Source organism: Sylvia atricapilla, chromosome 1 (genome assembly GCF_009819655.1).
Source record: "Sylvia atricapilla isolate bSylAtr1 chromosome 1, bSylAtr1.pri, whole genome shotgun sequence".
Classification (NCBI taxonomy): Eukaryota; Metazoa; Chordata; class Aves; order Passeriformes; family Sylviidae; genus Sylvia; species Sylvia atricapilla.
In genome coordinates this window covers 105,760,078-105,773,317 of record NC_089140.1, presented here as the reverse complement: position 1 = coordinate 105,773,317, position 13,240 = coordinate 105,760,078, and the positions used below count along the sequence as shown (strand labels likewise).

The 13,240-nt window shown below is 43.0% G+C and overlaps 1 protein-coding gene across 2 annotated transcripts in view; it reads right to left on the bottom strand.

Annotated features, from left to right (window-relative positions):
- Window positions 1-491: 491 nt before the first annotated feature.
- Window positions 492-13,240, bottom strand: part of CABLES1 (Cdk5 and Abl enzyme substrate 1) — a 71,962-nt gene continuing 59,213 nt past the window's right edge. For both annotated transcript variants that reach the window (XM_066329851.1, XM_066329858.1), the window contains 3 exons: window positions 6,433-6,539; window positions 5,269-5,476; window positions 492-3,644 (listed from right to left, as the gene is read on the bottom strand). In XM_066329851.1, the coding sequence (XP_066185948.1) occupies window positions 3,504-3,644; window positions 5,269-5,476; window positions 6,433-6,539 (456 nt within the window). In that variant the 3' untranslated portion in view covers window positions 492-3,503. The remainder of the gene's footprint in view (window positions 3,645-5,268; window positions 5,477-6,432; window positions 6,540-13,240) is intronic.

The following is a 13,240-nucleotide window of genomic DNA, read 5'->3' as shown; positions in this document are numbered from 1 at the left end:
CAGCCTCCAAAGACGAGCTGTTTGTGAGCTACAACCGGCAGGTGGGCTGGTTGTAAGCTTTACCACCACCTGGACAAAACCAAAGTCATGTATTCCGAATTCTCCTGTGAGCAAGGGTCATGAGATATGGGCAATGCTGAAGAGGCTGCCTGTGCCTCATCCTCTGGCATACTGACAGCTGGGACTCAAGAGACTCTGCTTCTGGAAGTTCCAGGTGCTGTCAATAAAGAAGGGCTTAAAATTCCAACAACTCCAAAACAATGGTCTGGGAAGGAGGTTATGATCTTGAATGGAGGAAAAATGTTTGAAGTGAGGGCTCTGCAGGGAGCTGAACACTAGGAGACGGCCAGGGTCCTTTGACAATCCCACCATCAGCTTGTTAATAAGCAGCTGTGTGTCCCAATGGGGAGACAAAACCAAACGCATTTCCACATACAGATGAGAGAAAACATAATTTTTACATACTGTCACTAGTAGAAAAAGAGTCTGTGTTTTTTCAGTTTTTTTAGAACTTTTATTCATTTTTTTAGAAAAGGAATAAACTCTGCATGGTAGAGTGTACGGTATATAATTTCAAAACAGAACAAGTTATATGGAATGGATTATTTTCCCAAACTACTTGAAGTTGAACCTAAAATCATTTGTAAATCAACACTCATTGCAATGTAAGACAGAGGAAAATAATTAACATGGGTTTTGTTTGGTACAGATTTTCTCTACCTCTTCAGCCTGAATTTTCCCAGGGTTGGGCAAAAAAGGGAGGCAAATCCTGCCCATTGTCCTAACTGTAATTGTACTGACCAAGCTTTGTGCTCTGAGATCTAGCAACATATGGCTTTATATACGTTCCTAAGTGAACAGTGCAACATCATCATCACCACCTTAAGTGTTTATTCCACATTCAAACTGTAACTGAACCTCACTCTTCTCCACCCCCAAAACAACAGTGGTAACAATGAAAAGCAGAAAGTCTCCAGCAATCAGATTTCATCCCAGAAATCTGTGTAAACTGTAGATCAGGGTTGGGTAGCAGCACAGAAGGCAAAAGATGTGACAGCTTGATTCAATAGCATCTCTAAAGACTACTGTAAGACTGTCATTCTTTAGTCTGCATCTTGCAATCACAAATTGCTTTTCCCTTGCAATGCTATAAAGCAATATAAGAAAAAAATCAGACTCAAAAGCAAAACGTAGAAGCCTTTGTGGAAAGGTAAAGCTTCTGCTTAGCCTTGAGTGGTCGCTATTAGAAAGAGATCTCTGCAATCAGAAACGGATTTTGAATGTATATACACAATTTGGGTGGAAAGGGACACGGCCAAGGGTGGAAGCCCTCCTAGCTGACCCACAGACTGTTTTGGATTGTAGGTCCACACTATACCCACTGCCTTTTTGGTCTGAAAAAACCTGCAAGGCAGCTCCAGGTGTGCTCCAGGCTCTTGGCTCCACTATTCCTTGGCTGTGTGGGGACCAGGAGAAGGAGGAAGAGGAGGAGGGAGTAAGAGTACTGTAAAGGGCTCCCCTCCCTTCACATTGCAGCTGGCTGAGTGACGTGTGGGTTGCAGCGACATGGGACGTTACACTGGGAAGGTTTAAGTGCACATTTTTCTCTTCATCCCCTCCTCCCCAATCCTGCTGGAATGTATCTATATCAGTAATCAGGTAAGTATTAATTAATAACTGTAAGCTAGCATAGTCACCCTCCCCTTTAGAATGGGGGGAGAGGACCAGCATCAAACCAATTCCCATTTGTCCCAACGTGTAACCTTTCCAGACCCTGTAGAGAAATTGTATGCAGGCTTTTTTCATACTAGAATTAAAAAGAGTCAAAGCTGGTAAAGAAACTGGATGTTTCCTGGCCTAACTGAAGGAAATAATAAAACTGATTAAAGTAAGAGTGAAAGAAAGTAAGCATTAGTGTGTTTGCATCCTCTGGTATGTCCCACTTCTCTATGTTCTGCTCACAGGCCCTTTCCATACTCTGAGCAAGCACTCCCAAACTTAGAGAGGTAAGGCTTCAGCTGGAATCTCACAGTTGAGACTATTATTTATTTTATAATTACCACAAATGTAATAACTTGACTTTAGCAGATCCATGTGGGGCACATTGAGGGGAAGGCTTGTTAAGTGAACCAGCACAGGGGAAGATTGGACAGGAGTGGAATCCCACATGGTAATGGCAATTAAACAATGTCCATCAGCATGACATTAGCTTAGTGTGGATATAGCATCAGGAGCTTGGATAAAGCCTTTAGGCTTTCTGGGTGTCCAGTCAGAACCAGGGAAGCTGCAAGAAGTTTTTCCATAAACTCCAGCACTGCAATGTCTAAAGGAACTGAATCTCAATGGGCACAGATTTTAGGTTTTGCACAGTCAATCCTAATTAAAACCTCAAAACTATAATGTCTGATGCCCCTGCTGTTGGAGCCTTAAGACACCCGTTATACTGCTGAGCCCTACTCTTTTTTTTTTTTTTAAATAAAACACTGTTTTAAGATTGAGCACAATAAATGTGCTTATTATGCACTCTAACATAGAGCACAGAAATACAACACTACAGAGTGCAAGTCTAACCATCTCCACAGTGGGAAAAGTGCGAAGGTTAAAAATATGCATGTGGCTTAACACAAGATATTTTTAAAAAACATGACATGGAAATCTTATACTAATGCTTTCCTCTTTACCACAAACATGGCTGAAAACTTAAGGTCAGTTGCTGATCCTTCTCTCGCAGTAGTAGTAGTAGTGTAATCCTTTCAAAGGTACAATGTTGGAAAGATCAGAGAATAAAAAAACCCAAGTGTCCAAAAATTATCCCATTTACCACTTTTCCAGTAGTTACGTTCTTCAAGAAGTAAACGTGTAAGGTCACCTTGATCTTCACCATCAGTAACTGATACACTTGGAAACAGCTAAGCCAACCACCTTGGACTGAGATCAGTTCGCTGTCGCACACGCACACACACACGGATACACACACAAATACCCCACAGGAAAAAGTGCACTTTCAATTGCTGATACAAAAATAGATTGGCACATTCTTTTTGACACAGTGAAGATATCTTCTTAAAAAGCTTTTTCACTTTAAGAAGTCCTCTTGGAATTTTGCAGCAGGTCTGTAGAAAAAGCGCTACAAGAATGCACTCAGTGGGCTTCCAGGGTTTGTGTGATGGAGAGAGGGGTGGTCATGGAGGCTGCCCTTCTAACTTTTACCTACTTTAATAGCTGTAGTCCCTACAGCTAGGGTCAGTTGCCACCCAGTTTCAGCACGTGAACTATTTACCAACAGCTCAGTCTTCACCTGCTTTGAGAAAGTAACGATACATAAATTCGTCAAAGCCAAGAGTCGATGCAGTATTTCCTGTAGCCAGAAAAACTGTTTTGGGGCGGGTTGGGGAGAGAGAGTGAAGTGTTAGGAGTCTGATTTTGCATTTCCAGTAGTAACTGCGGCTCGGGAGAGCCAAGCGGGAACAGTCGGGAGCCCCTTCCCCGCAGGGCAGCCAGCGCTAGGAGTTCTGCACCAGGCGTCTGTAGTGCGGCATCACCTCGTGCTCGGGAAGGTGGAGAGCAAACTCCAAGGCCACCAGCACCGGGAACTCGAAGGCGATCAGCTCTCGCCTGTTCAGCCGGAACTTCTCTTCCAGTTTCTGCAAACACAGCCCAGGGGGGAAAAAAAAAATTAAAAAAAAAAAAAAATAAAAAAATTAAAAAAAATGGAATGAGGGTTGGCCTTTCTAGAGCTTTCCCACAAATGACATTATTCAAAACACGCGTGCTGCTGTCATCTGTCATTAAACTTCTGTCCTGATTGACTTGCATGGCTCTCGGTTTAGGAAATCAGAGCTGTGTGAACTGGATGTACTGAATCCTTACTGTGAAGGCGAACTCACAGAGCTCAGCCAGCCATGCTATTTCTGACACGTTCGTCACTTCACTCATTCCACTGTGAGCAGACACATCTAATGATCACAGTGATTACCACTGCAGCAACAGGAAATTCCTGGCTTCATGCAAACATCACAATCACTTGTGTAATGGAAGACATGCATCTTGTAATTGTCCACAAATTTCCTGCACTGCTTGAAATCACTAGTTTTCCTTTCAGCATTAGACTGTGTTATAACGCCTTGTTGGGGAAATTATTTTGCCACAATTTGACCTTAATACCTCAGAGGCAGAAGGTGTCATAAGGAGTAATAGAAACTGCTATCCTCAGGGGATGAAATGGGTTTTATAGCTGTTCTGTGCTGTAATGTACTAAACCTCCCATATGCTCTGCTGTTTTCACTGGATTTGGATGCTACAAGTAGGCAACCAGTTGCTCAGTGATATTTTCCCCCTCATCCTCTTCTTAGGCTCTTCCTGGCTTGCTACTTCTCTGCACACAGGGTCTACTGCAAAGTTCAACATCTTATGGATGGACCAACACTTCAAGACAGCAAGAGAGGCCAGATCTTTCAATTCCCACTTGGCTGATGTTTGTGATTATTCAGAGGGCTTTCTAACAAACTGACTGTCAACCCAGCTCTGTCACTGTGGGAGGAGGGCATGAGTCCAGTCCTGCCCCCCATCCATGATCCTATGTCTCTTCCATTGAGTGAGCTGGTTGTAGCCACATACCAAGACACCAGCCTAACTTTCTGTAGCATTAAATCAGATTGCTACCTTGGTGCTTGCAGAAGATTATGGCATAACACCCTCATGTTACCTCCTTCATGTGAAGTGGGTAGAAGACCAAACATTTTACTCTACAAAAAAACATCTGGAGTGAGCTGTTCTAATGGGAACGCTTCCTTAGGTTTTCTTGCCCAAAACCTGAATTTGATGAAAGAAATACAAATGTCTATTGGACTCCACCTGAAATTAGTATCTGCATTTAACTCCCAAAGGAGAATCCTTACTGACACTCTTGAAAATTATAATTAATATAATTAAATAACATACATAATTAATGACATAATTAAAGACTAATTAAAAGCAAAATTAATTTCCTGAGGGTTCACCTGTTGCCCTGTATTGACGGCATAATGGTCAGATAAAACTCAGACCTCAGAGTATCTGACACCAGAGCCTTCTATGCCATCAAACAAGCTTCCTGCACCTCTGCAGGGATCACTACTATTTCCACAAAAATGTGTAACAAAAAGAGATATTTAGCTGGCTGTACAGCTGGAAGCCTAAAGGAGAGCATGTCCAGTGACAAACAGGCTTGCACAGACCACACACTGGCACTTCATGTAGATGGAACACTGGAGCCCTATGGATACGTACATCTATAAGATGCTTGACTTCATGTTTTCTGAGGTCACTGCCAATTTTGGCTGCTAAAAGAACACAAGCTCCAGCACAAAGCTTTCTATTCTGCTTGTTCAGCTTCCCCTTGAGAGCGAGCTTCTCAAAGTAGACAAAGGCCATGGCCACTGTGGGCTCTTCAAAACCACATTCTTCTTGAGCAAGCTTGCGCATTTCTCTCTTCAAGCTGAGTAAAGAGATCAGAGAAGAATGCTGTGAGATGAGTTTTAAAGCCTTTCTCATTTCACCCTGAGAGCCATGCTTTCAGATGTCTGAAAGCATGATCCTTTTGACTGTTTCCTGTCTCCTTTCCATTTCAGTAAGCAGATCCTGCTTAGTCAAATGGAAAGGAAAACATAATTTACTGGGCAGATATCTTGATGCTGTTTTGGGGGCACTTTTCATGGCACATTTTTACATCACCTCCCCCTCACTGCCCCCAACAGACAGTTGTGTCAAATTATAAAGGCAACCAAAAAAAGCTCCGACAATTTTAGCAGCAGTATTTTATCAGAGGTCCTACGCTGCATGCCATTTGTTCAGTAACAACATTTTGATTACTGGTGCTCTGTATGCAGCTTTTGCTGCTGGTTATGGTTGGTCAAATCCAAACTGACAGTTCTGTCCATGTACTGCAGCACTGTCTGGTTACAGAGCAGTGTGGCTCAGTGTCCTTCTGGTGACTAGGGTCAAATGAAATTATCATTACTTCAGTGGAGCAATATGTACACCAGAAACGGAGATGGAACATTACAACTTTGCTGTGAAGCCAACCACTCTTTCAGCTTCTGTCAAAAGTCAGCACTTCTCTTTCCCCAGTCTCTTTTTAAATTAAGTGCTATGAGCCTAGAGACTCTGTTGTGTTATTTTTCTGGGTATTTTAATACAGTGCATGCCCAGCTCTCAACCTCATCCCATTAGATGCTGTGTTTGACACCTGACCAGTGTGTGTCTCCAAATTCCTCCATCCTATTCACTCATCCCAGTAATCAAAGCAATCATCTGACTTAACTCTGCACCTCTGCTGGTCACTGCTCCTGGAAGATCAATAAGTGCTGTGCTTCCCCTCATGTACAGCAGGAATTGCACTGACATGTGAGACAGCTGCATCACGTAGCAGCCCTATTGAGCTTTGCAACATACCTCCTTATCTTACTGAGGGTTAGCTTGATGTGAGGGAACTTTTCCTTAAAGGTCTCATTCATGTCCTTCTTGAGATCTGATGGCTTCACGTAGTCTATGACAGTGGTCTGTAACACATGTCAAAAGAGAATTACTCTTTTAGTTTGTAACAAAGAAGATCACTTGACTCCCAGAAACAAGGAACACCAAACAAGTGCCAGTCAGTCCCAATGCTTTGAGCAGACAGGAAAATTAAGTCTGAATTAAGACAACTAATTATTTGTGACTATTTATGTGTGACAACTATTTATTTGTGACAAGTCACCTATTCAGCACAACCTTTGAACAACACATATCTCATCAGTATCCTCCAAGTATTGCTATGAGTGAGTTTAAGATAAATGTGGCTGGATGAAACCTACCTGAGAAGTCTTGTAAGATTTAAAAAAAAAATTCATCACAGTAACTGATATGATGACCAGATTTTGGTGCACAGCTCCATGTGGTTCTGAGACCCACTGTGAGTTTCTCTCTGATTGATTCTTTAAAGAAACCACTGGTACAAATGCCTGACTGCTGTAGCATACATTTATGATAAAACAAGTAATCAGCTTATATGGCAGGTCACTCACTAGAGTGGAAGGCAGTAATGCTGTGGTAAGTTAGGCAGTAAATGGACAAAAGAGTCAGGACAACATTCAGAGTGTACAATCTGTTTCCTTTGAGCTTCCTATTCCTTTTTGTTCCAACCTAAGGAATCTCCCCAAGTTGCAGAGGGTTCTCCTGGCCAACACAGCACCAGCATCTGTGGGTGCCCAGCACTTCTCTTGTTCCCTTAGTCTTTGTTCACGTAGCACTTTTCCAAATCATCTGTCACCATTCACCTGGCCAAAATCTATCAGTTCAACAACAAACCAACCTTTATTTTGGGAATGTCAATTCTCTCCCAGGCTTTGGCAGTTCTTCCCACTGGACAGAAGTGGAGAGGAGTCCCAGCTTGGGGATCTGGGGGAGAGCCCGGTCCCCAGGCATCCAGCTCCCTGCCAGCTTCAAGCGTGTAAGAGAGCAGCAGTGGATAGTGCAGTGCATTCACCTGCTCATAAAATAAGATCTACCTCCTAATTTCTGGTTTTGATTAATCTGTATTATTGCAAAGGGTTGTTAACACCAAACAACAAGAGGTGGAAAGAGACACGCAAAACCCTTGCTGCATGTTATACCTTTATAGAAGGTGGAGCTCTGCTGTAATATATCCTCATGGGAATTGAAATCAGCCAAAAAGACTGACTGAACATGCTTTCAGGCTTTTTTCCTATCATTAAAATAATATGTGGAATAGCTTGGGGAATACAAAGTGCAATGGCTCTAGAGAGAAAGCAGACAATTCCCTTCATCCAACCATGTTTTCTGATTCCAAAATAAGCATGAAAGAGAGTAAAACACACCTAACTTTTCCCGCACTTTATTTGGGAGATACACTACTGAATTGTTAGGAATTTAAAACAGAGCAGAGCATATGTTTCCCCTCAATAGTGTCCAGCAGTATTTGAGGCAAACATAACAGAGAGGAAAAACCCAGGTTTTTGCCACAGGGTGTTGTTGTGGTCATGCACGTGTTTTAAAACATGGCCTATTCTGCCACTTCAACGTCTTCAGCCACACCTGCTTCGCTGCATGTGTATGGATGAGTCTGACTGCAGGTTCAGGCAGACAGTGCAGTGCCCCTGAGGTTAAAAATTCATAAGCTGCCTTGATGGTGAAGCAGGCAATGTGCTGCCACACCTGAATAAAAGGAAGAGAGGAAAAGATGGAGGAGAAGCCTTGCCCTACCCAGGATCGGTGGGAAACCCTTCAATGGAATGTGTGGGCCTGCTTGGTTTTAACCCTGCTGAGGCTGGAAGGATGTATGTATGTACCATGCAGCTGTGGCTCTTCACTGCAGACAGCTTTTCACATGCCTCATCTCACTTGGCAGGGCTCAGAGATGAACCATGAAGCACCTCTAAAGAAGAAGAATGAAATTCTTAACAACTACCACTTTTCCTTTGTTTCCCTGGAATGTTGCAGCCTGCCTGCCTGCTCCTTGGTATTGTTGCCAAAAGATCATCAGCAAGCTGGGTGCTGCTAATATGCTGGGAGTTTAATGTATTAAAGGCTTCCTCTCAGTACTGCTACAAGAGGACCCTGAAACAAGCCACATCTAATTTAGACCACTGCTGTCTGCTACTCAGGGTATAGAAACATAGGTCCATGCTCTTGCCTACAGAGCCAAGAGACGCTGACCAGATACATCCTATTAAATGTAAAGGTGATTTTAGTTACTACCAGTATTTTTGGTTGTCTTGGGTAATCCTACAGAGTGAGTGAGCTCAATGTTACCATGCAAAGCTACCTGACATCTGATTTCATGCCTCACTAACAAACTTAACTGCCCACTGTTTGTTCTTCATTACCACAGAGCTCATAGTTTTATCTTAATTAACTTGCCTTCAGCTCTCTCCAGGTTATCTTTTCCTTGTGCTTATGTTCAGAACAGAAACCACTTCCCAACAGAAAGGGTACAGCAGTGGAGAGAGCCCCTCTCCATCCTCTGGGCTCAGCTAAAGGGCTGCACAGAAGTTGCTCCAGACAGCAAGTTTCAGCTGCTTTCTCTAACAAGTGGGTGTCAGGTGGCTCTGGGGGCCACTGTGCAGAAAGGGAGCAAGCCCTGGGCTCTGCCAGTCAGCAGCAGCAGCCCCCTGGGATGCACCTTTCCCCATGGCTGCTCTGCAGGCACAAACTTGTTTTACCTGGGACTTCTCCAGCCTGTTGGAGGTTTGCCAGAATTCAGCTAAATTCTATTTGGAAGGAGAAAAGCTCTTTTTAGAAATTTCATTTAAAGGAAAGTGCTCAGAGGCTTGAGACTAAGGAGACAGCTTAAAACTGAGAACAGTAAAGAGGTATGGTTATTTTTAAACACAGAGATTTGTCAATTCTGTCCTGTTGATAAGGATCTCCCCCTCTCCAACTCTGAATACTGCTGCTTCCTGCGAGACAACAGTCTCTACGGTACAAATCACAATAATGAAATCCAGATGAAAGCTGGTGTGTGCTGGTTTTGATTCATGTAACAGGATAACAGCAGCATGTTTGAACACACTGGCTCTAAGGCAGCTGTCTCGTCTTGTCAGTGCCATGCTGGAGAGCTCACCTAACTGCCCTTATTCTCAAGAAAAGGATTTATGCAAGGATTTTTTGGTTTTGTTGTTGTTCCTTGGTTTATTTTTTTTCCTTTATAGCTGCTGCAGGAGGTGGCCTTTGAGCAACAGGATGCTGCTTGTCCAGCTGGTACCTACAGAAATACACCCTGTGCATGCAGGACCCTGCCCAGCAGAGAGACAGGCAGAAAATATCCCTAACGAATAACTGTTCAGAGGTAGTTTAAAAGCAATGCTGGATTATCACCTGTTAAGTGATCAAATCAGAGCACTAATGAGGCTACATAGGAATCTTGGTCCCCAGCACTGATCCTGCCCGGGGTACCTGATGTGCCCTGCAAACAGCTTGCCACAGAGCAGCAACCCCCACTGCTGCCCCTGCCCACCAGTAAGGGAGTGGAGAAAAGCTCTGGGATGGTCCAGCAACCCAGAAGAACCATCTGGGATCTGACAGGGGAAGGCTTGGACACAACATCATCCTTCTCTGCCTGCTCCCTGCTCAGCATTTATGCTTTTCTTCTGTTTTAGGCCACTGCACTTGAGCCGTCTGTGTCTCCCACACGAAGCTGCCATGTGACAAAAAACACATGACTGTCTGTCCAGGACAATTCTGGTATTGCCTGGGTCAGGGCTCTATCAGTACTGATGCTCCAAATTTCATGAAGGGTTTTCAAATATTTCCCTAAAAGGATCACAGCTTTTCTCTATCCAAACATGCTTTCTTATACATAGTATTATTCCCTACCAGGCGGGTACTCTGTACTCCCAGAGCTGTCAGACACAGGAACAAGGCACTGGGAACTACTAAACTGCCTCTCTCATACTCTAATCTCCAATGTTTTTAACTTCTGTCATCCAGAACCGTCTGTCTTGTTTCTCACAGCTTATTTGCACGGAACACATTTCAGTTCAGCATTCAGCAATCCTCCTTCGAGGGCTCTGTTATGTTCTCTGTATACAAATCCGTGTATGTATATTTTACTTTGGTGATGGAAGCTGCACCAGGCAAATGAAAGCCTTGATATATGGTAGCTGACAGACGCCTGGACAGCATGACAAACGCTTCGGCCCAAGTCTCTACTATGCACACTTTTTGCATGGCTGGCAGTTTTGAACTTGGAGCTCAGCTCGTGTGTTATTCACAAGTGTTTTCGAGCAGCTGCTTTCTCATAGGAAAGCTGTATATATAGTTTCATAAATACGAGAGCAGAGAGAATGCCTGAAATGGTTAGAAAGACTGGCAGGATGAAATATTGTTGAAAATAAATCCTACTTTGGCATGCAACCAGTAAGAGATGATCTAGCCTTGGATGCTTTTATCTCTTAGCTTAAGAAGGATAAAATCAGAATAAAATAGGTGAATAAAACGAAAGACGTTTCTCTTCAGCTGCTGTTACTGTGTACCCCTGATAAATCTACTTCACAGAGAGCAGACAGAAGACTGATACCTGAAACAGACTTTTGGTAGGTCACTGACAAGTTCTCAGCCACCCAAGAAGTGGAAAGAAGTCAAAAAACTCTGCAGTCTCCGACTACTTTAATGCATCCCATAGGTGACCAGCTATCAACTGCCAGAAACCTAATTCATATACTTATGGCTTATGATGCATATGTATGGGAAATCCTGAGAGAGAAGAGACTTTAAACTGTGATGGGAAGTGAGAGTGATTCTGAATTATAAATAAAATTCTAAAAAAGGAAAAGATAAGACTAAAATAAGATGTTTCTGTTGTTACAAAGTTATTAACATTCAAGGACCTTAAACTGAAGGATTTTGAATTTCACAAGGCAAACAGTCTCAAAACTGCCTCTTTGTAAATAAGTACATGGATAGAAACCAGTTTATTTTATATTGTTAACACTCTGGAATGATTCTCATAATAGTTATTTATTGGAGTCTCAGCCAAATATAGCATCAAATGCAAAAAGCACAGGATTTATATATTATTATCTACCACTGCTGTCCTCCGCTCCCTGAGACTTTTGGGTACAAGGTCAGCAGCTGATAAAAAAGCAGTCTGGAGATACTTAATACACAGCTACAGAAGTGGCTCAAAGAATAGGGTGACAGCACTGAAGGACACTGGCTGTAGTGGAGTCTGCCTGACCTTGGTGCTCCTTGTGAAAGACAGAATGGGGCAATGACAGACCAGATGCATTATATCATCATGCAGGGCTTTTGTTAGACCAAAGGGCCGGGGCAGCAAGCAGTTCTAATTTTAAAATCTCACTGGAGGACAAACATTAAGTAACGCAGCCGGCTGTGCTCACCACTAACACAGCACCTGGCAAGTGCAGGCTGGCAGACAGGCACTGCAACAGCTCTGCAGACTTTTGTGACATGCTTCTTGTATTAGTGCTGTGGAGATGTCAACTTGTTTTTATATAATTAAACCAATGCACTGACATTGTAGTTCAGTACCCAAACCTAATTCCACGTGTATCCTTTGAGCACAGATGGATATTTCAGGGATGAGACTACAGAAGGGTCACTCAAAGTCAACGTGCTGCTGATCTGGGCTTTCCTTCTGGTGCTGCAAGTTTTGGCAGCACACAGTGACCAGCTAACATGCTCCTGCGTTCCTGTGTTACCAACAAGAGCAGGACTGCAGGATCAGCCTCAAGCCTGTTGAGAATGAGTTTTCTAGATCAGCACAGAAGGAATTTCTGCTGGAAAGAATGCAGAGAGACAGGGGGGCATTGATGAGTCTGTACATATGCTAGTCAACATTCGAGGAAAGGAATTAATGCTTAGTCTGGTAGATAAAGTTCCTGTTCTAGAGAGATTTAAGAATTTGCACGAATTCCTGTTTTAGCAGTATCAGCCAGGAAGACATCTGTTAACCATGACATGATGTTTCCCTTCCCCCCACCCCCCAGCATGAATTTTTTTCTATCTCTTACTGTTTATATTATGGCAGAGATTGCAGACTCTCCTACAAATACAACCCAAAATGAAATAATTTCTCCAGGGCAAACTAGAATTTAAATACAATTAATACAATTAATAGAAGCCATAGCGTTTGTTCTGGGAAAGCACTGAAGAATATTTTCAGAATTGTCCTGAGACAGGCAATTTGTGGGTATTACTTTAAGAAATGCAACAGGGAAGTGTATGCTCTGTTAAGCCTGGGACTTCACTACAAAAAAAACAAAACAAAACAAAATCAACAACAAACAACAATGAAAAAAACCCAAACAAAAAAACCCTACAACAACAACAACAGCAACAACACCACCCCCTGCCAAATAAACCCCAAACCAAAAAGAAAAAAAACAAACCAAACCACCACAAAACCAGACCAAACCAAAAGCATTTCTGTCTCCCAGAGCTAACCTCAAGGAGGAAGCTCAGCTCCTCCCTGAAAACAGCTGAGGACTTGCAGCTAACACTTCTCTCCAAGAGTCAGGGCTACTTCAGCTCAGTAAAATTAAGACTGTAAAGTCAATGTCAGTGATGATAAACTCAGGCTCCACAAAAAATGAGCATGTAGATCCTATTTGCATGCATTTCTGAGTAAAACCCAAGCCGGACCACACATTTTGTCTGTCTTACGCCTCAGGATAAAGCCTGCAGTGTTTACTGATGCAGCATTCACGCAGACCTCAACAGAGCTTTCCCAGCAGAGAAA